This window comes from Sinohyriopsis cumingii, chromosome 14 (genome assembly GCF_028554795.1).
Source record: "Sinohyriopsis cumingii isolate HCF-2022 chromosome 14, ASM2855479v2, whole genome shotgun sequence".
NCBI classification, from domain to species: domain Eukaryota; kingdom Metazoa; phylum Mollusca; class Bivalvia; order Unionida; family Unionidae; genus Sinohyriopsis; species Sinohyriopsis cumingii.
In genome coordinates, this window is record NC_142974.1 from 111498522 (window position 1) to 111523484 (window position 24963).

Genomic DNA, 24963 nt, shown 5'->3' on the forward strand with positions numbered 1-24963 from the left:
TATTCTTTCACTGCAAGTTTTCAGATATAATAATTCAGTTGCAAGAAAAGTTAAGTAAGCTAAAAAACATGCTCTACATTTTTTTATAATTCACCTTAAACGAAATTATTCTATCTACAATATTTTTATGTCATATGTGTAAGTGTATGAAATGTGTGGAATTCTGCACCATTAAAGACAAAATTATAAAAAATCCATCAAGAATGTCAAAAGCTGTTATAATTTTATTAAATTTACTTGAATGAGAATTGGAAATCAACCATAACAGATCAAGGAATGTTTTAAAATTTCATACTATGCACACATCCAATATTGGTATTTTATATGTAGTTCTCATAACTCCAGTCAGCCTGAAAACTATAAAAGTCTGCATCATTGTCAAAAATACCAATTAACAAGTTATCATCCACTCAGTTCATTTTGATGTTGTTAAAATAACAATGCCCCCTGCCTAAAATCCACCACACCTGAATTGTCTATTTCATCAAAATCAACAATCACATCACTGCCATTACTTGCCACTTCTGTACTGTCCCACATTTAGATCATCAGCAAAGTAAATTTCAGTTTTGAAATCAAGATCACTAGTAGCCAGTTGAAGTAAATATAATGATCCCCACTGCCTATAATGTAAATATTTCAAAGTTGTCTATATTTTCAACTAATTCTGCAAGCACATCACTGCCAACAGTTTTCTTTTCAGTAATGACAGCAATTTGCATCACTGGACATTCAATTTTTACCAGATTTAGTTGGGTTTTTTTAAACTCATTCTATCACTGCTTGACATAGTGTTTGCATACCTTCTGCCTTTATTTCCTTCTTTCCAGAAGAGTACATGTTAAATAATGTCATATCACACAGTTAAATGCACACTTCAATGAAATGGTAGACATGGTGTGGTGACATGGACCACATGAAATGGTAAAGTACAAGTGGAATCATGTCCCAACTGAAATGGCTTAAAATATGAAACTAGTTCTGCTGCAAATCTAAATAATTCACCATAAAATTCTCTCAATTGTTGTTCTTGTTGTTAAAAACATTAATCAGCACAAGATAGGTTATATATGGTGCCCAGTATAGGTGGTGCAGGAAGAACCCTGGAAAATGCTGGTAAAAACCACCAATCCACAGACAACTACTGGCAGCCTTCTCACATACCGATACTGGTCAAGCCTGTGACTCAAACTGAACGTGGACTGAGATGAAATGACAATGACTGGCAGAGGCAAGCATTTTTTACCACTCAACCATCCTGGGCCCCAATTCACTCGATATTTTTCAATTGATTTCAAAACTATATCCTCACTAGTCCTGTCACACAATATGATACAAATTCAATACTTAATACACCTATAAACCATGCTAAAGTTTGGTGATTCTGTTATAAAAGGTGTGAGAACAGTTCAGTAAAGTACAGAGATGGCAATGATTTCTTTACAAAATGTAGGTAAAACAAAGGAAATAAAGAATAGTAGAATAGTGTGGGCCTAAAAATGTTCAAAAGGTGATGAGTCAATCCAATGTAGAGGAATGATGTTTCTGAATTATACATGCCCTCCACTTATCCCTATCACATCCTTTTTTCTAAGCGATAGCAAGCTTATTTCAGGGCCTGAGTTGAGGCCTTATTTCCAATGCCTAGAGCTGAGTACAAAAAATTCCCAACCAGAACATTTCCAAAAACCTCATGTAAATGACCTACAAAATTAATCACATGAATGTAGAAAAAGACACAAGAAAAGAACAAAACCTCGACTACTGTTTTTCAAATGTTCCAGAATATTTTCTTTGCAAATCTTCTGGGAATACAGTATGTGGAAGAAATCAGAATTTCTCAATCTGACCCTTTTACTCATGCAAATTTGCAAATCCATGGGGGGCCCCGAGTGGCCGAGTGGTCTAAAGCACTCTCCGTTACGGATCATTGCCATCTCACCTCTGTCTGCGTGGGTTCGAGTCTCGGATTCAGCCTATGTGGGTATGTGAGAAAGCTTGCCAGTAGCTTCTCGTGAGTCGGTGGTTTTTTCCGGGGTTTTCCCAGATTCTTCCTCCACCATTAATACTGGCCGCCATGTATAGCATATCGTGTGCTGAAAAATGGTGTTATACTCTACAACAACAACAACAACAACAACAACAAATCCATAGACTGCAGGCTCTGTTCTGAAAATGGTATACTAATTCCTGAATACAGGAGGAGTTGCCATTATATATGGCAAGAAAATGGTAAACAAAGTTCTGAATACAGAAGGAGCTGCCATTATATTTGGAATAAAAATGTGGAAGCTTAAAGAATGAAATATTGGATCTTATCTCACAATTGTGATTTCCAAAGACACCATTTCACCCTTCATAACCAAAAGAAATAGCCAGAAAACTCATTATAGAAATGGAAAGTTGCAGATTTTGAAATATGGTATAGATATAGCTAATATGAGGTAGACAAAAGAAGAGAATAAGGGTGATTACAATTGCACAAGCACTAAATAACATCACTTTACATGCCTAGAGTTTGAGATAATGCAATGTCTCCCATTCTTAACTACTGCCTAGAGTTTGAGATAATGCAATGTCTCCCATTCTTAACTACTGCCTAGAGTTTGAGAGAATGCAATGTCTCCCATTCTTAACTACTGCCTAGAGTTTGAAAGAATGCAATGTCTCCCATTCTTAACTACTGCCTAGAGTTTGAAAGAATGCAATGTCTCCCACTTAACTACTGCCTAGAGTTTGAGAAAATGCAATGTCTCCCATTCTTAACTACTGCCTAGAGTTTGAAAGAATGCAATGTCTCCCATTCTTAACTACTGCCTAGAGTTTGAGAGAATGCAATGTCTCCCATTCTTAACTACTGCCTAGAGTTTGAAAGAATGCAATGTCTCCCATTCTTAACTACTGCCTAGAGTTTGAAAGAATGCAATGTCTCCCAATTAACTACTGCCTAGAGTCTGAGAGAATGCAATGTCTCCCATTCTTAACTACTGCCTAGAGTTTGAAAGAATGCAATGTCTCCCATTCTTAACTACTGCCTAATCCCAAAACTGTGGTTGTATTGTGTTATGTATATTTAATTTGCATTGTTTGTTAGAGGGTTTTATATTTATTTTATTTCATTACAGTAGCCTCCCTCTTATAAGGCCACCCCTATTGCAGCATGGAAGTGGCCATATAATGAGGGTGGTCTTTCTAGAGGGGGATGACAAATGCGAATAGTAAATACATATGAAGAAAGTCACGCCTACATTTAATTCTAAAACATTTAATATTTTCATTTAAAAATCACATGCAAGTTGTGAAATCAATGTGAAACAAACTGTTTCATCATTTTCAAAAAAATGTTATGAATAACCATCGATATAGTTTTAAAACTGTCTGTATAATAATGTTACAGATCACATCATCTGTCACTCTGTTGGTAACAGTCTAAAAAACAAACCAGTCTAGTCACAATTAAAAATATCCTTGCTGTCATATCCCCTGCACATATCATTTAGTATTTTGTTCCAATCTTCAACAACTTCATTATTAACATCAGCTAATTCTCCACTAAAGACAGAACACTTAATATTGTGTCGGACTTGAAATCTGTGCAACCATCCTTTACTTGCAGTAAAGTCATCAGATCCCATTTCAACTGATAAAATTGTTGCTTTTTCTTGGATCATTCAACCGGTGAGTGGAATTTTCTTAGCACACTCAGTGCAAAACCATTCAAAAACCTTGTCATTCAAATCAGGATACAAACATCTCCTGGCTCTAACAATCTTCCTTTCTCCGTCCATTCCACCTTCCCACTTCTGCAGAATTGTTTCCTTATCTTTCATGGTATTGTTTATCTGAGTCTTTCTGACATCACAGTTTTCTGCAAGGATCCTTGAAGCCCCCACCCCTTTTCAGTCAGTTGAATTAAATTCACTTTCTCTTCTAAACTGAGAATTTTTCTTTTCCTTGATGACATGTTGATTTTTTTTGCAGTAAGTTATTCCAATGTTGCCAACTACAAGACTGATAAACCAATTTTGTATGCATTTAAACAAATTACCATGTGTTTTTAAAGGAAGTGATCTTGTCATGTGATTCGTTACTTGTAGTCTGGTACCCTATTGTTTTTACACATTTCTTTACACTAAGTGAGAGAAGCCATAACGGCTTCAATATGTACCATTAACATCACGCAGATTTGAATAAGTAATCTTGACAAATATTGTCAGTAGTAATAGCCACTAATTATCAAAGTGAACAAGGTCAACATCTTACCAAGGGAAGCCATAAAGGCTATCAAACTGTTTTCCTGGTAACTTGTATTGTACATCAATACTGCCACTTCTCAGCTGTTACTACTGTTCATTAACTGTAATCTTAACAATTATCAGAGTGACTAAATCGGACATCTCACGATAACACAGCAGTAAGGCTAACTGGATTACAGGTACTTACCCTATTGTATGGATTATAATTTGAGTCTTTCTCGGCTTTATGAAATAAATGTGGCTTCTCGTGAGGTGTAAATGATATATTAACCATAATGGTACATGTACTTTAGTCAACACTTCTTTCAGTAATACAAATCTGACATTGGGAAACAGAAATCGGATTACTTAACACACGTTATGAATAAAATACTGGTTCTGGATATATATTAAAATAAAATGTGGCCCTGTGAGGGGTACATTCGATCCAGAATCAAACACAAAATTTGTTCTCTGTGCTACGTTTCACTGTTGGACTCTAGTCCAACATACTTATCCGATCTCACCCGTGTGTACACACCAGCAAGATACTTACGCTCCTCTTCTGACAATCGTATACTCATTATTCCCACTATGAAAACAAAGTCATATGGACAGCGTTCTTTTGCATACCAATGCCCAGCAACATGGAATTAATTACCCACTGAACTTAGACACAAAGACACAGTGATCACATTCAAGAGGGCTCTCAAAACTCACTTATTTCAACTGCAAGAACAAACTTAAAGACCTAATAAAGTTTCCTACCTGAAATATTCTCAGCATGTTTTTTATTTTTTAATGTTTTTCTAATTTCGTGGTGTTTGTTTTTGTAATAATATTATTATATGTTTTTTTTGTTTTTTTTTATCTTATAGGTGTTGTCTAATGCTGTAAAGCGCTTAGAGCTTCTAAAGATTAGGCGCTATACAAAGTCCTCATTATTATTATTATTATTGCACTAATATGCTGACTGCTGGTCGCATTAGCCAGGTGGCCTTTTGAACACAAACAAATCGGTGCCAATGGATTCTGGCTGTAAGAAGCGGGTGGCCACTGGTCAGGGGGGCCATTGAAGAGGGGGACTACTGTATATGCTATGGAAAATTGTTATGCTGAACTTGTTCTTGTCCGAAATCAAGTTCATTTTCAACTTGACCTGAATCATTGATTTTTTAAAATACTGTAAACAACTCATACCTAGCAAATAGTTTCCTATGAGTATTGGTTAACTAATAGGATTATTATCTTGGCCTGAGTCAAGGACATTGTGCTTACCACATTTTATATTCTATTCCTAAGATTCCATTTTGTAAACATTAGGAACCTTCTAGGGGTTATTTTCTATCGGATAATAGTTTTTCTGTTAGAAAATGCTGATTGTGACCTGATGTCAAGTAGAGGGCTATAAAATAGTGTTTTAATTCTATAAAGTATTCATTTGTACTTTAAGATCTAAACAGAATCAATTGTATTATTGTTGTGTCCAATAGTTCATTTAGGCTGGAATTGTATTTAATCAAATTATTTATTTACAGGAAATACATGGTGCTCATCTAAAACAAATATTCTTTACATAATGACTTAAATATATAGAGAAAATTCAAATAAGGCTATAATCTTGGATTGAATTAGTGTGTTCCAGCAAAAGACTTATTTACTATTTATTTAATTTTACAAAGCTTGTTGCTTCTCACTTTTATCTAATATTTATTTTAAGACCACATAATCATAATAAATGGAAATCAACTCATTATAACCTGTTTTCTAATATTTTATGATGAATCCTCTTTTCAATTATGCAAAAGTATCTGAGACATGGATCTCACATAATAATGTTTGGCAACCATGAAATGTGTGTTTTTACATCCACAAATATTAAAGCCATGATACCATGCAAAATCATAATTCTGGCAGTAGCAACTAAAAAAAAAATAAGAAACAAACAGCCCTTTAACTTTTGGACAGACTAATGTTTGCACAAACTAGGATCAGATGAAGAACACTCACTTAATTTGAACTGAGGACGCAACTTATTGTCTCCCTTTTTCCTTGCCTCCTCAAACTTTCTGACCTCCTCCTTATATGTCTCAATATCTGACACCGTCGTCAAAATATTCTGGATTACATGACCAACAGATGTGGCTACACCTTCTGAATGCTTGCTCATCAGATATCGAAAGCGGCCCATTCCAATCTCTCTAAACACATTAAATGCCTGAAAATTTAAAGCAGGTACCAAAAGCATATTTGTCATTAGTTGTATGTACTCAAAACTACAAATATTTGGTATTAACACTGATGAAATGATATTTTTTTTAAAAACTCCCAAGTATGAGAAATTGGGGAGGACAAAAATTCAAGCCTTAATTCTAAGAGTCAGTCTAAACTGATGTAGACAACATTCTGTACGAACTCTTATTATCAATATGTTAAAATATAGCTTCATGGAAAGCAAAATATATAAATACTACAGTGTGCACAATACATCTGATCATCTACTTTAATGCCACCGTTACAGAAAATTGACATAAATATCTCGTCCTTGACAGATAAGACAAATGTCTAATTCAAATATGTTCGCATTAATGAAGGAATCTGTCACAGCCATTATCTCTACTACAGTCAAAAAGTGAATCCTGTATTGCAGTATCTTCTAAGAGGACTGTACTTACCCTATCTTTGTTTCCTTCACAAAGACCTGCCAGAACTCGAGCTGCTGCCTGCATCAGCTCATCATTCTTTGATTGATCCATTACGTCCCTCAGATTTGGGATGCCATTATGCTGAATTATTATTTTTGCTCCTGCCTCTTCTCTCGTCAAGACCAGCAAATTGTTCATAGCCTTTGATGAGTGATACAAATAAATATTTAAGAAGACATATAGGTTGTAAGGAAAGCATACTTTTTTCCTCCTCTTGTCTCATTTGTTTTATCCCCATCCACTTTAATCTGTATGTCCAAACTCTGTCTCTCTCTTCTAGAGGTGGAATCTAAATTATTATACTGGTAAGCAGTTGCTAAAATTCACTTCTAAATGTGTCCCCATGTATGTTGTTGTTGTTCTAGGGTTTAACACCATTTTTCAGCACAAGATAGGCTATACATGGTGGCCAGTATAACTGGTGGAGGAAGAACCATGGAAAACCCAGGGAAGAACCACTGACCCACGAGAAGCTACTGGCAGGCTTTCCCACGTACCTACGCTAGCCGAGCCTTGGACTCGAACCCACGCAGACAGAGGTGAGATGGCAGTGATCCGGAACGGTGAGCGTTTTAGACCACTCGGCCACTCAGGGCCCTTCCCCATGTATGAAGATTCTAAAAAAGACTCATGTAACATTGTATATGCATGGGCAAACAAAACATTTATAGTCCCAGCATTTTCTGTGAAAGAGAAATGGAACAATTTCCTCAGATCAATAACATGATTTTATGGAAAAAAATTAATCCTTTTATCCATGAGCAATCAATATCCAACAAAGAAAGAAAGATGTAATGTACTGTGATACCATATCTCCCCCTACAGATGGTAACTTGTATACTCTGTACCCTATATCCCTTATATAGAAAACCTTTGTTATGTAAATTTAATTTCAATTGTGTTCTTAATTTTTGTCTGTGATTGAGAGTTGTGAATGCCTACTTGATTTTTGTCATAATTCTAAGAAGTAAACAAGATGTTTACAAGCACGAGTTCAATGTCAAGTCTTGTTTGCATCAATGCTAGACCCTGTAAATTTACATTAAGAATGGTACTTTTTTTATAGAAAACTCTACTGTGACATTGGTCAAGTAAAATGTGTATATAAAGGAACTGGTAAACAATTAATTCCTGCTTCATATTATTCTTTAGGAATCTATGATCAGGGTTTGCAGCTGTGTTCAGATATGCTCTGAAAGGAATTATTTATTTAAATTATTCAGTTTAATTACAAAGTGCACATTGGCATTTTTTACTCACACACTTCATTGGGATTATTGAGAACTCATACAAAGACACTGCATTGCATCACTGTGGTACATAAATATATTCAAGACTATTGGTACATCAACCGATCCAAGACTAATGGCACATCAGAACATTCAAGTCTACAGGAATTTGTTTAGAACATTCTATACTTTTGGACTTGTGATAGAGCATTTATGATTTTTTTGGAGGTAATTCACAATACTCTAAGTTTCTTTTGAATTTTAGGTAAATAAATTGTTTCTTGAATTTTATTAATTTTGCTAATTTTACTTTCAGTTATACATAATTTAAGACCATACAGTCATAACACCTTATACAGTATGAACCCTATATTTTCCTGTACATATATTTTATATATTCTCTGAGCACAAATTTTACTCTATATCCCCCTATATATGTCTTTAATATATGTCTCTCAGCACAAATTTTACTATATATCTCCCTATATATGATGTCTTTAATATATGTCTCTGAGCACAAATTTTACTCTATATCTCCCCATATATGATGTCTTTAATATATGTCTCTGAGCACAAATTTTACTCTGTATCTCCCCATATGTCTTTAATATATGTCTCTGAGCACAAATTTCACTCTATATCTCCCTATATATGATGTGTTTTATATATGTCTCTGAGCACAAATTTTACTCTATATCCCCCTATATATGATGTCTTTAATATATGTCTCTGAGCACAAATTTTACTCTATATCTCCCCATATATGATGTCTTTAATATATGTCTCTGCGCACAAATTTTACTCTGTATCTCCCCATATATGATATCTTTAATATATGTCTCTGAGCACAAATTATACTCTATATTTCCCTATATATGATCTCTTTCATATCATTTAAAAAAATTACCTGTATCCGCTTATCCACTGCGCCATTTGGATCAAAGGCTATGTTGAACATCTGCGACACTCTGGACTGAGTGCTACTTTGTTGTTTTGCCTGCACATCACAAAAAATAATTAACTTTAGAAAACATCATAAGACATAAATGATTCCTTAATACATCAACAAGTATTCCACAACTAATGCAAAATTCAAAGGTGTTTGAAAGAAAATGTGAACTCTGTCATGTGAAAAAATGGTCTTGGGGAAGAAAATTTTCTTCATCATACAATAAAGAAATCAATTAAACTAGATCAGTATTCTTACATAACATATTTGTACATGTACATCTGTGCACAACAACAATACCTCTAAACCCGTTCTTTATACTAATTTTTAAAATCAATATTGCCATGAATATATTCTGACTTCATCTTGCTGCTACAGAAAACTATGAGTTGGGTTACTTTTAAAACATATACATTTTTTTAATGAACATTAATACTTAGTTTGTGTGGATGAATAACAAGGTGTATGTAACTATATTAACATTTACTAGATCTATTAGCAATGGATGCACTTAAAGGGGCCATATTAATTGCAATTTGCACTAGCAGGTCATACAATGGAGGAAATCAGTTGTTTGATTTTGTCCACATTTTATTGGCAGCTTGTGCTGTGAAATAATGTTACAGGAATGTCTATACAATGACCAAATCTGCTTTGAATGAGAATGAGAAATGATGGAACTCTAATTCACTCAAAATCTCATCAGTATAAAACTGCAGATGAAATTCAATGATACACGATAATGCAAAGTTTAAGAAACCAAAGACAACAGAAAATAATAAGAGATATAACTCCTTCCAATGCTAAAAATGACATTCATTTGGAGATCTCATCAACATAAAGTTGCCAAGTATAGTTAAAATCTGAAAATCCATGATAAAGAAACACTGTAGAAACTAAAGTCAGGTGCACAGACAATGGAAGGGACATAACTTCTGTATATGTGATGTAATGCCAGAATTCAAGGTATTACAAATAAAACTATACATACTAAATTTGGTTCAAATTAGCAAATCCTTAGTTAAGAAATGCTGCAAAAAGCAAATCTTTTATTAAATTATGTTAGCCCAGGGTTATTTACCTGATCACATTACATTAGGATATGTTTCTCTGCCACCTCAGAATCCAGCCCTCCCTCAGAATCCAGCTGTCAACATATTATATGGACAAAGAGAATCAAATCCTACAGGAAAAGTCCCGTTTCTACCTGCCATGTGTCCATTACTATACTATCTAAAACCAATTTTAGCCAAGTGAAACCTTAAAGGATGCTCGTACTGCAGGGAAGAGTGGGGATTATTATTTGTAATATCAGGTAAGCATTATTGTAGAAATATCATTTAACAGCAAATTAGCTTTTTCCATTAAATAGATTACCTGATCACATTATATCTAGGCAAGAGGAGGAGAAAAATGTGAGCATCCAGTCTCTGTGTCACCATGTAGGAGTGTGACTGCACTACTAAAAGAATGAACTTCTAATGTTAGCTTAGCACACTGAGAAAAAAATTTGAAGGATCCGACACTTGATTATTGTCTCTAGAGAATCCACTGAAAGAGGCAAATTCATGTGTGGGTCCAAGGATGTACTTTCATGAATGGGGAGTGGTCACTGTCTCTGCAACTATCACAAGCCCAACAACCTATCTTACATTGAGATCTATCCTCAACGAGGCCATGTCATGCAAATGAGTTGAAATTGAGAGTTGAAATCTCCATTAGTGCACCTGGTCTTTCGAGAGTTCAGAGTACACTGATTTAATAACTTCCTTTAAGAGTGGTGTTACATCAACACTGACAATACCTGACACCTAGATGAACCACAAAGTTGAGAAGGGACATGGTTCGACTTCTTTAAATTGATTATCCACCATATAATGCAGGATGTGATATGATGTGATTTTGATTTTTAACGTAGCTTTAACAATTTTTCAGTCATATCGCTACGATGTCTGCAATGTGGCAGTTTATAGTGATGTCTAGCACTGGGGCATCATGCCGCAGACATGTAGCATGATGTCCCACCCAGTCACATTATCCTGACACCGGGCTGACCAGTCCTAACACTAACCTCTTAATGCTGAGCGCCAAGCGAGGCAGCTGTTAGTACCATTTTTGTAAGTCTTTGGTATGACTCGGCCGGGGATCGAACCCATGACCTCCCGCATCCGAGGCGGACGCTCTAACCACTAGGTCACCGGAGCGGTCTATAATGCAGGAAGTAAGGCTGTTCATGTTGTGAACCACAAACCAAATGGTTTTGTGGTGTGTCATTCAGGGATGTTGACATCTTTGCAGGAGACATTCTGTACTATTAGTGAAGGCCCATGAACTTAGATTGGTACAAGATGAATAGATGTATCGAAATACACACTGGACATGCTAAAACTGATCATGTACTTATCCCGTCTCTGCACAGGTTTCAAATGCTCTTGGACTTGATAGGATTAATGTACTGGATTAGAAGCCCTGTGTGTGTAGTTTTTGTACTAACTACACTGCTTTTTACAAGCATTTCTGTTTCAACATCTTCATCAACAGGGAATAACACTTTGCATTCGGGGCCCCGAGTGGCCGAGTGGTCTAACGCACTCTCCATTACAGATCACTGCCATCTCACCTCTGTCTGCGTGGGTTCGAGTCTTAGATTTGGCTAATGTGGGCATGTGAGAAAGCTTGCAGGCAGCTTCTTGTGGGTTGGTGGTTCTTTCTGGGGTTTTCCCAGGTTCTTCCTCCACCATTAATACTGGCCGCCATGTATAGCCTATTGTGTGATGAAAAATGGCGTTAAACCCTAAAACAACAACACTGGATATGCTGTCAGTATTGATCATATTACCATTGGATATGCTGTCAGTATTGATCACGTTAAGGAATTACAGTCACATCACTCCACAAGTAATGTCATTTTGCTAAGAATTTTATAGGAATGGTCTGTCCGGTTGATCAGTATTTTCATGGGACTGAGAGGTGAGGAGGTCATCTCAACATTACCTATGAGACTAATCAGCGAGTGTACTGTACTCGTGGATGCAGTATGTTCTGATGGAGAGGGCACTTTGTCACCCTCCATACGACTAATCAAGGAATCAGGTGTGAGATGTATGTTAAAAGTCTTGCTTGAAGTATGCTTATTTTTTGAGGACCTTGAGTTGCATTTTATCAATGTACCAAAGCGCAAGCGATTGAATGCATTGACACATTTCATGTCCATCCTCTATAAGCAACTATATGTATAGACATGTAAGCAACTATATGTATAGACATGTCTTGTGTCCATCCTTCATGGCCTTAAATCATTTACACTACATGCACTTCGTTCAGATCTCTGCAATGAAGAACAGGAACAAAGAAGTACATATACCAAATATATATAAATTGAAATAATCTAAACTGTGTTATTGAAACCACTTGGAGTTGCAATAGTTGATAATTACAGCACCTGACAATGTCTCTGGTGAAACTGAATCAATTTAACAATAACAAACAGTATAGAATGCACCATAAAAAAACACTTAAACTTACTATATCACTGGGAAAAAAAGCAACAGAGGAGTGTAAGATTAAATGGATACTATGGAGGGCAGCTGTACAGCATGATAGAGAAAGTAAAATTAGGCTTAAACCAGATACGGTTGTAGCCACCTAGCCAGTTGAAATAGGAGTTAACCTGCAAGAATTTATCCCTTTGACTTTGAAATATATAATCTTTATCAGAGGGTCAGATTTAAACAGAGTTAGCCGAGAAAGTTATCAAAATGTAAAGTGATCAGGTAAAATATCTGATGGTTTATATCAGGCAAAAGATTTGATGGATAAACCACAGTTGGAAGGACAGAAAATCTGGGAACATAACTCCTCAAATGATGGGGAACACTGAAACTTGAACTCATTTCTGGTCTCAGCAATACAAAGCTACATGCCAGATTTGATTGAAATCCAAAAAGACGTGGTAAAGCAATACAAAACTACATGCCAGATTGACTGAAAATCCAAAAAAACCTGGTAAAGCAATACAAAGCTACATGCCAGATTGAATGAAATCCAAAAAGACCTGGTAAAGCATTGCAAAGCTACATGCCAGATTTGATTGAAAACAAAAAAGACCTGGTAAAGCAATACAAAGCCAAATGCCAGATTGATTGATATCCAGAAAGATTTGGTAAAGCAATACAAAGCTACATGCCAGATTTGATTGAAACCCCAAAAGACCTGGTAAAGCAATGCTGAAGAAACCAAAGTCACAAAGATTGACAATCAGGGGACATAATTCCTGTACATAATAGCATGGAATGTTGTAAAATCAAATATGATTCACCAACATAAAGCCACGTACCAGATAGGTGGCATTTATAATTTTCATTTCTAATTATCATTTCTAATTTTCAGGAAAGTTTCATCAATATAAAGCCACATCACAAATTCTGCGGTAAAATTATCTGACAGAAAACAAAATTCAGGGGCATAACTCCTGTACATGATGTGATATGCAGGAAATTAAACTTATTCAATATTTGATCAATATAAAGCAATACACAAGATCCAGCAACCTTTTCTATTATGCTTAAAAATAAGCCTATTAAATTTCAAAGGTCAGAGATGAATTATTTCTGCACTATACGTACAAACAGAGGAAGAAAAAGCAGGTAGCAAGATGACAGTAAATAAATAAGAAAATAAATTGGATCAGGATAACAGTAAATCAAAATCAATTGAATTTTCCAACAATCATTGATAAATGTAAGCTGCAGAAATGAAAGTTAGGAGGATGGACAATCAGGGGCTACAACTCCTCTAAATGATGACAGAAGTTTCTAAATCGAACAAAAATGTTATTACTATTTTTATGAACTGATAATGTATGAAACATCAGAGGGTGTGAAATGTAAATATAATACAGTTCACCATGTAACCTATCATACAAGTCCAAGTACAAATTTCACAAGCCAAGAACTGCCATCTTATAACATGCTGACAGATCTGCTAAAAGTACTAGTAATCAACAGAACAAATATGAACCTTGATCTGCCAGCTACAAGGTCTGCACTTAGATTTGGCATATAAACAAATACAGCAATGCTGAAAACATAATGCAAGTGATCTTTGTCAGTGAATGCTAGTGTAAATACTTTTACTATATTTAAATGAGAGCATTTCTCTGATTTATTTAGGTGGCTATCAAGTTTGATACCAAGAAAGTACCTGTAGTTATAAGAATTTACCCTCATGATTTTCTATTAATTCAATGCCTCTATCAAGCAATGCTTAATGTGTATATTCAAAACAGAACAAAATAGAAACACTTAAAAAACTTTGCAAATGTATTACCAACACAACATATATTGAGAATCATTTCATATTACAAAAACAATTATTTTCTTCAAATACCATTATTAATCATCACCATTATCATCATCAAAATCGCCACATATAAACAGGTTTTAGTTCTGTTTTGTACAGCATAACAAGAAAGCTAACTGAAGTAAAGTGCCTTGCCCAAGGACAATCCAGGCTCAGGCTGGTCCAACAGCAGGTTTTGAACCTGTACCTTTCAGTCATGAGCCTGGTATGCTTATTACTGAACGACCATGGCTCTCAAAATGAACATCAGCTGTGATGTCACACACAAACAAATTCATTTTGAAACAAATACTAAAAAATGGCTATTGTAAGTGCCCATTTGAATATTCAATAAAACAAGGTCATGTAACACTGGGTGCATACAAAAGCCTTACATATGTTTCAAATTTTCAAAAATTACTATCATTATTAAAATGTAAACCTTTTCCTGCTACTATGGGAAGAAAAAAACCAAGTATTTGTTACCCTCTCCTGTATAATGGGGGTCAATCTCTCTATAACAGATTTGACTACTGTGTTCTTCGGATCTGCTTTCAACATGGCTGCTGCATCTTTGTAAGCTTCTTCTATCTGACCTAGTTGTTCATATGCCTGACAGCGACGGTACAGAGCTTTGGGATCATTGGAAAACAGTTCAAGGGCTAAAATGGACAAGTTTTTTAATAGATAACAATTATTTAACGGCAATAAATGTCAATGACAATTCCTTCCTAATTATAAATGACAGCTATATACCAAACAGAGGGGAACGTGCTGAATCTCATATATTCACACTAAGTTTTAATGTGGTATCATGTTAATTGATCTGAGTACGGCCAACCCAACCATACAATAACCCGACCAGTAAGCCACCAGTTCGTATTTACAAGATGTTATAGGCCCTGCTTTAAAGTGCTAAAATTGACAGGAATTGTTTTCTGGTAACTTTGACTAATATATGCCAAGTTTGATTTCTCTCTCAGCAGGTAAGCAAAAGTGTACAATTCAATCATATGCAGGTAAACAAAGATGCACAAATTATCTCTTATGCGAGCTACACTGATAGGAGTAATATTCGTTTGTATTCCGAAAAGCAGGATAATTCACAAATGCATTGCCATATAGTTTATTGCTGTACAGAATCAAGCTGGAGCTACAGAGTCTGGCCATAATTAGACAGAACTTTATTTTAAGTACCATACATGTTGTTCTATAACATGATGCATACAAGAGAGTGTGCAAACACAGACATGCATGGATTGAAATCACATAATCAGAAAGTTTTCATTAGAAGGCAAGAAAACAAATTTTACTAAACCTGTGATTAGAAGGCATGCTATCATAAGATAACTGAATGACAATGTCACTGATTAGGTCTATGCCAATGTGAAAAATTCACAGAATTCTGGACTATCTTAGTCAAAATATTATATAGTAATAAATCAATACATCATACTGTATTTATTGAAGGATTCAGATGGCAAAACTTACTTTTTTGTCATAAAAACCATTAAATTCTTTACTATGGAGTCTGAAAACAAACAGAAGATATGCTCTTCTAAGGTTACCATTAGCTCATATGATGTGCTGATATGTAGTAAAATAAGTCTTCTTTCTAACACTAATGGAACTTTTCATTAAAGAAAGACAAAGTTAAAACAACTCAGATGTATACTTGCATATTCACAACTTACATTTCTGCAGTACCATCCATAATGCATTAAGTGCCATACATATATATATGAAAAATCCATGAAATCGAGTATGGATCACATGCTAGAAAATACATGGATTAGTCACACCCCACTAGAAAACATGTATATAAATACTGGTAGTCCTCTTTTGATCTATATTCCATTGTCAACAAATGTGTCACTAAATAAATCACTATGATACTGTCACCAGTAGTATGGGGATGTATAGTTATTGTTTATATGGCTCATGTACATGTACTTAAATTGGCCTAGATTCTGGTGTGCATGAGAGAACTATCATCTTGCTGAGGCTACCATGGGGAAGCAGCTATTCATAGGAAAATAAAAGCATGTGAAGAAAAAAAAATTCACAAATATCATTGTAAGATGTCTAATTTTCAATTAAATTGATGGCCAGATATCTAGTTTCAACGGATTTTTAAGTTAGATTGTGTTTTATTCTGCCATGGTAACCATCATAGACTAGACATAAAGTTTTTTTTCCTGCAAAACTGAAACTTTTACAGCACAATAAACATGCTCCAAACACTTTGGATAATGCAACAATGAATTAGATTCCAATGATTTTAGTGAAGTTTTGGTGCTGACATCCTTTGATGAAGGAGATGTTTTTTATTGAAGATTGTAGCTTGTTTGCTTTGATAAAAGATGCACATGTTACTGAAGTTGCCATGAAAGGCCAGCTGTGGAGGATTAAACAAATACACATTTGTTATTGCAGTGGCAACATCAAAAAGATGTAAAACAGTCATAAATGGCAGCTTGTCAAAACAAATGATTAGAAAATAAAGGAATTGTTGAATTTGTTGAATTTGGCATCTAGGGCTTCTGTCAACACGTACATTTATTTTTTTATGCCAAAATGTCAATATCAATTCAAAGTGATTGGCAATCTACTGGGCAATAACAGATGTTTGGAAATCATCAAATGACCAAGTTGAACGTCCAAACTAAACTCTTTTCATCTATACCTGGAGTAGCAATAACAATCATGGATGACAGACAATATATCATTTAATAAGTATTTGGCTGGTCACAGACAAGAAAAACTGAAAATATGGAAGAAATATATTATAATCATCTTTATTTATAAAGTGTATTAGTTACTTTTTATTATTAAAGTGTATTATTTATATTTTTTATTGCTTACATTTTTAATTTCAAGATAACAGCAACATATATGGAAAATATTACCATCTCTATGACAGCGTAATTTAAATAATTTAGTGATTATTAAATTTACATTTTTATTATACTACTTTGTATCTTGTCTACATGAATCAAATTTGGAGATACATACTCTTCTATGTCATGATAGATTCAATTCTCAATTGGTAATTATTGTTTATTCCAGCCTGGTGTAAACAACAATCACCAATTACAAATGAATGCAGCTCATGCACTCCATGATGAAATGGAAATATAACCATCCAAACTTGATCCAACTGGATGCAACATTGAAACTTAACATGAAAAGGGTTATTAAATCATCACAAAATTACTTCAACCTGTAAACTACAAATGGGAACAAGTATGGAGTGTCTCTTTAACGTTGATGCAAATATGACTAAATGTGCCAAAAAGACAAAATAATGATCAAAGAATCAGCAAGTTGGTATATTTTGAGCAGTGTAGCTTAGTCAAATTGTGCCAGTTTGTTGAATGGTAGTGAGTTTTATCAATAACTGTAATTTGTACTGACAAAATTGAGTGCCTGTGGTTGTAGCAGTTATTTCATGCCTGCAGGAACTACCAAGTACTGATACTCATCTCCACCCCTGCACTCTGACCTATTATAGCTAAGAATTTGCTTCTCTGAGACAATTGTACTCTTTCTACTTTTTCTCAGATATTACCCATATGCATTTTAAATTTAAACAAAGACATGAAATTAGTCCTTTTAAAGCATTTATCATTTATGCAATTAAAAACAATGAGTCTGGTGATTATGACAAGTCACGGGTAGTCGTTTTTTTTTATCCATTTAAGGAAAACAACGGCATATTGAGTCAAGATCTGTCTCTACTGGAAATTTTTCTTATAATTATGCTGACACATATGAAGTGGCACCACCCTAACTGTGACAATACTGATAAGTTGATATATGCAGGGAATCCCTTGGAAATGTTTTTCTTTTCACCATGAAATTAACCAAATTGTAAAATTTGGAGCCACTTTTCAGCCAAGGGAGCCATTTTATGCCATGATGCAGGACTTAAATATATGCATAATATTATAATGGCCCTATTTTTAGTCTATATAAACATGACAATAAAACAGTTTTTTTTACATGTTTTCAATACATTTTAAAGCACAAGAATAATTACTAATCAATATAATACCATTAGATACACATGACATTCAATGAAAAGCAAGAATGAATAAGAATATTTCTTTACAACTGATAATACAAAATACTGCTTAGTCTTTATGAACAATGTCAGTGACACTTCATCAATATCTTCCTCATTTTTTCACCCAGACCATTTTTAATTTTCTTCCTGAAATCCAAATTCTCAGCACGTGGCCCATCAATAGAAATTCTCATTAAATATTTTAGAGTAGATGTACCCACTGAATTTCGTAAGTTTGTTTTGATCAGACTATGGCAAATGAACCCCCCTATCAAATTGTGTCACTAAATAACCTAGTAGCTGTCTTAGATGGAGCTGGATATAAATCTTTGTTTCTCAGAGATAGATTAGCCATATTATTTGTGCCTGACACAGACTTGTTTTGTAATGTAAATCTTGAATTTGTCATTGATATAAGTGACCCTGGCCCTTTACAGTCAATGACTGGCATCCTTGTCATGTCATCCTGTGTTACTCAGTTAAGTTCAGACCACAGAAGTGTTATATAAATGAATAATCTCTACAACTCTAAGCAGTCCCAAGTGCATTCCAAACTCTCAGTTTGCAACAAACATAAATTAACAACACGTGCAAATGACACCAAATCATTTTGCTGACCTGTTCAATAATACCCAGTCGTTCCTTATTTCCTACTAATTGCATTTAATTGCTTCTCAGAACCAATTGACAACTTGCAGCCAGCTGCAATCATGTTCGAATAAAGTCTTATTCATCTGCTGACATGATCCACCGCCGCAGTTAGTGAAAACAGGTATGAAGTGGCCCAAGTCGCTTATATCAAAAGAAAAATTAAAAATGTATTTGATAAGAATTTCAAACAGTGCCACTTTCAACACTCTTTCCCATCTGTCGCCAAATGCAAAGCCTAGCATACTGATAATGTATCATCATACTGTAGGCTGTGTATTGAGAAACACATCAACAAGTGACACCAATGTATTGTTTCACCCCTACATACATATATATATGTAAAACATTACAACATGCTTATCTTTCCCAAAAGCAGCAAACAAAAAAGCATGTATGTGATGGTAAATTTATGTATTGCACCCACTACTGCATACATATCAATGTAAACTTTAACCTTACATATTTGTGTAAGTGGATAATCTTAGAAATATCGAATCCCACAGAATTTACAAAATCTCACAGAATGTTTTTTAAAATCTCAATATCTCAGTTCTAGAAGATGCCTGATTATTATAAGATATCGGAGAGAGAGAGAGAGAGAGAGGGAGGGGAGGGGGCAGGCTAAGAAATATTTTATATATTTCACCTAGAGAGGCAGTCTTAACAGCCTCTTCATAGCTCTTTTGCTTCAGATGGCACTGGGCCATATTTTTATATAGGATGGCTTTCTCTGCGTCCTTTAAAGTGGACACTTCCATGGCCTTCACGTAACTGCTTAGGGCCTCCTCATATTTCCCTTCCTTGAAGAAAGTATTGCCCTCTTCCTTTAGGGATGCAGCGTCCTCCATGCCAAGACCCTATGGGACACTTTAAATAAATAAAGAAATTAAAAAACCAACAAAAGTGCACGAAAAACATTATAAAGACGTAATAAGGTCCAGGAAGATGTAAAACATAAAAGGAAAACATAAGTTTTGTTCGAGGAAGAAAGTAATGTTACAAAATAGCATTGGCAGAGGGCAAGTACTGAACCGGTAGGGTTGTCGACAACTGAAAGCTAAATTATCACGATCTGAAAACGAAGTAAACATGCTTTTAGTAATCTTCCCAAAAAATAATTTAAGTTGTAATTCACGTGAATATAAGGTGAGAAGAACTGAAAATTACCTCTGAAATATTTTGAAACACGCCTGAAAATAAAAATACGGAAGTAACCACTTTTATATCTTCACCCAAGAAGAGTTTTCGGCTGCATTACAACAATACACGCCTCAGCTGCAGTAATTAGCTATGTAATGTAATGAAAATGGATAGTGCACAACATTAATAATATATGTAACCAGGCTTTGCGTATTAATGTTTGTACGATGCACACCTTGTAAATCTAAATAGCAAATGGCGCCCAAGGGAAACAATCATGCTGGAAAATTCGTCTGCATGTATACGGCAAAGCCATATATGGACTCGTAATGAAACATGACCAGCATCCAGATGTTTCAGCGGGGTGCTAGAAGCCATCTGGGAGGCTGATCTAAACATAAGTCAGCTGTTTACTATTGTTACTACATAATTCGAAGCTAATTTTGTTTACTTGCAAGTTAATAAGTTACTGATAACCAATTCCGAGTTATCGAAAACCTTTACAACAAAAATTGACTTGCCTATATGGTTTCCAAATGCGTTGTAAATTCCGCAGATTGAAATAATCATGCAATACAGTAGTAAATCGTTTTTTTTTTTTTAAATGGGAAATTGTGAAAAACACAAAACACACACACACACACACACACACACATCCGTTATGCATCGTGGGCATCGATTCAGAATGAATAAATACTACTACTAATAATAATTGTTCAAACTATCTTAAAATATATCATTCCTTTGTTTTATTCGTAATTGGAGAACGTTTATGCTGTACGTTAAATATGCACACATTTCTGCCTTGCACGACCGGTTGATGTCGACATGCACCGACTTCTTAATTAACCACCGAATGGGAACTTGGAGATCGAATTGTGTGCACTGCACACTAATTTATTGGTCGATTCGAAAACTGGAGCCACCACTCGATGTTTTGCTGCATGCATCTTTATGGAACGCCAGAGCTGTCTTCCCTAATACAAATGTGTAACATAATATACCACGGTGATATTATTTGTTACCTCCCCATCCAATTAACGAACTTGATATTTATTTTCCTATTGATGATATGTAAATTAAACAAATTGCCAAAATTGATTTTGAAGAGAGCACTGTTATTGAACTTATTGCTATTGAACTGTTATTGAACTTAAAGGAGACCAGAACCCAATGTAATAACAGAATAATAATAAATGCACTATAGAAGAAAACCTGATTCTGAAGTATCATCTGCGACCGTAATGCCAATATTTAAATATTGGCATATCTTCTAGCAGCTGAATTTCCGTGACCTCGTATGCAAAATTTCCGCGCCTATTCGGTTACTTTCGGGGTGTGACGTCACAGTAGCGACTCCAGCATTCCAACTGGAAGTTGCCAGAGTAAAATCCAATGCCGTTTTGCGTTGCTGACGGGTGTAATATAGCACATTAAGAAAAGCCTGTGGAAAACATTTTTTTTTTTCATTTCCAAAGATAAAGGCATAAAGAAAGTATGGATAAATTATTACAAGCGAGTCGATTTCAAAGCAACACCATACAGAACTCTGTGATCATTACATTTCTAAAGGAATGTTACGAGAAGGATCCTGAACAAAAATGACAGCTCTAGGATACGCAAATGCTAGGCCTAGACTAAAAGTTGTCGCTGTTCCAAACATACTGTTGGATATTTTAAATCCTGCGAAAAGTGTTAAACATGTGAGTTACGAAAATAGGCAGAAAGCCGAGTAAGTGACCACAAACTGCAACAATCAATTCAAATCTTTTATCTACACCAGCAGTGCTAAAAATGTGATAGCCCGACACCCGGGGCCTCTCTAATTTTAGTTCGGGCCCATCCTATTTTCAAAGTTAGGTACCCGTCGGGTTTGTCGGGAAAAAAAAATTGTTTGCCTGAGGAAACTTTGATCGCGCTGATGAAATGAGTAAATGTATTTTCAAGATGTTGACATACATACCTAAACACATCATCGTCAAATCAAATCACCTCTGTCCTAGGTGAAATTGAGATCTGATTTTAATCAAATGGAAGCTTTGCTAAAAAAAAAACAAGATTCTGAACCCCTGACACGGTCATGTTTCGAGAAAACATTTTCAGTAATCTTAAACAAAAATTAAAAATTAAAAAATATTTCAGTCTATGCCTGTTACACGTAGTATGTATAAACGGTAATCTGTAATAACTGGAACTGATAGAAAACTATCCCTTGACATGTTTAAATAGCGGCGACTAAAAGAAAAGAGGTCAGTTATAAAATCAAAGTTTCATTTAACTGGCTGACAATAGAAATTGGGGGGAGGCTACTATTGACCCCACCCCTTGTCCCAATGTGCGAGCGCCCATGGGACGCGCCATTTCTCCCTGTGATACGCCTTATTATCCCCCAGGACAATACCCTTATTTCATATTCTGGGCAGCTGTGGCTAAGCTGCATAATAGCTAAAGGTTAGACTTGAGTACGCAAGCATAAGGCCAGTGTGACTAATTAACAGTTAGTCCTCATCAATTCATTTATCTTGTGAAAAGGACTGCCTTTCGGACATACGTCAAAGAAACCATGTTCTATAATATGTATATGTAAACATCAGCATTGATTGGCAAATAAACGATGCCCTATTTTATTGTAACTTACGTAACTTAGGACTTCATTTTAACAGTTAAAATCTGTTTTTCCCACAGTTAAATCCCACCTTATTTCCTTGGGTTTAAGTCTTAAGGCGTGTAACACTGTTAGTAGTGAATAGGGATAGTATAGCGTCAATGGGACTTATCATTAAAAACACCCTTGGGAACATATAGCGTCAAGGGAAATTTAACATGGAGAAAAATCGTGGGAACATATAGCGTCAAGGGAAATTAACATGGAGAAAAATCGTGGGACTGTATAGCGTCAAAGGAATTTAAACAGGGTGGGACTGTATAGCGTCAAGGGAAATGGAGCATGGGATTTTTTTTTTTTTAAGTTTTTTTTTAAAAAAAAAGGGTAGGCAATGGAAAGGCTATCTCTTTTCGAGACATATGGCTGGCCCTGAAAAGGGCCTTTGGGTTTTTTCTTCTTCTTCTTTTAACTTCTTAACTTCTTCCACCATCCTCTTATTTTGTCCATCATTCCTTTCTTCTTTTTCTTTTCTGTTTCCGGCAACCAGTCCGGGTGGCCCATGGCCCGGAACTTCTCTTGGATTTTCATCCAGTTCGTGTTCAGTTTTTCGAATTCATCCCTTTTTTTTCTATTTTCTTCTTCTTTTCTTTCCTTTGACCACTTTTCTTTGATCTTCTTGACCTCTTCGGTCAGCACATTCCTCATTAGTTCTTCAGCTTTCTTAAGTTTTTCTAACCCCCACTTCGCTAAACACCAATCTGTCCATTCTACAATGTCTTCTAGAAAGCACCTTGCACTCGTCACATGATCTATCGCTTCTTTTAACTTACCCACTTTGACATACGGTGGGTTAATTAAACCTCTGATTCTCTTCTCCTCATCCTCTATCATTTCTTTTACAATATTTACGGATAAGTGGAGGCTGGTTACTTGTCTTGAGACGAAGTCTTTTGTCACTGCATACCTCCATTCCTGTTCAACCCTTTCTACTACACTCAATCCATCTACCATCCAATACCAACTTCCCATAAGATCGTTGTATAAAGCTGAAGCTGCTGGCATCTTCTTGTTTGCTTATTCCGTAGAATGGGTTCCAATGGCCAACACTGTTAGTTTTATACTGAAAGCGCGTACGTGAAGGAAAACATCCCCTAAAAACATAAAATTGATCTTACCTAGATCATGACCGAACAACGCGCGGACGTGAAGGAAAACATCCCCCTACTTTTTCATTTCATATAATATAACCCCAACTATACTCTCCACATTTGCTAAGAAACATTAAAGAAACCCATAATCTACTATTCGCACAAACATACCTTTACTCTTACAAACACAAACACATACCCTCACACTATCTTAAAAAAGAGTTAGTGTTTATATACACACTACTCTACCTACGCACATTGGCAAATCGATAGTTATTTCTTTTCTAGAGTATTGGGTAGCCCTGAAAAGGGCTGTTGGTTTTATTTGAACTCCTGATGCACCTATCTAATGGTTGCACCGTCCTGGCCTGGCGCCACACACGCATCTTCTTCCCCAGTCTTCTTTCACCTTTCTTCTGGGGAGCGCAGACGGAGGATGATTCGCTTCAACACCCCAATCCTCTGTCTCGGGAATATTGAACGACATCCTCTCTTCTCTTTTCTTTTCCTCTTCTTCCCTCTCTCTTCTCTCCTCCTCTTCTTTCTTCATTCTTGCTTCTTCTACGATAGCCTCCGCTGATAGTTCGTTTACTATGCGCCTGGCATATTCCAGGTGCATCTGGAGTTCTAGCAGCTTCACAATTCTGGTGTTCATTCTTCTGGTGGTGGTGGTGTTGATCAATCAACAAGGGTAGCTGGACTGCCGAACGAGTTTCAATTTATAGTCAAAGCGCGGACGTGATGGAAAACATCCCCCTAATAACATAAAATTCATCTTACCTAGATCATGACCAAAAAAAAACAACAACGCGCGGACCTAAAAGAAACACTCACTCACTTTTTATGCATCCCATCACTATTTTTAAATTTTTTATAAATCACTTCAATAGAC

At 35.5% G+C, this 24963-nt stretch overlaps 1 protein-coding gene across 1 annotated transcript in view; it reads right to left on the minus strand.

Moving 5' to 3' along the window:
* LOC149784604 (protein unc-45 homolog B-like) overlaps positions 1-20833 on the minus strand; it is a 68775-nt gene extending 47942 nt beyond the window's left edge. Inside the window, exons 1-6 of the mRNA XM_089932657.1 lie at positions 20346-20833; positions 19825-20045; positions 14945-15120; positions 9077-9166; positions 6911-7081; positions 6246-6453 (exon numbers count right to left, since the gene is read on the minus strand). Coding sequence (XP_089788783.1) covers positions 6246-6453; positions 6911-7081; positions 9077-9166; positions 14945-15120; positions 19825-20026 — 847 coding nt within the window. The 5' untranslated portion in view covers positions 20027-20045; positions 20346-20833. The remainder of the gene's footprint in view (positions 1-6245; positions 6454-6910; positions 7082-9076; positions 9167-14944; positions 15121-19824; positions 20046-20345) is intronic.
* Positions 20834-24963: the final 4130 nt, after the last annotated feature.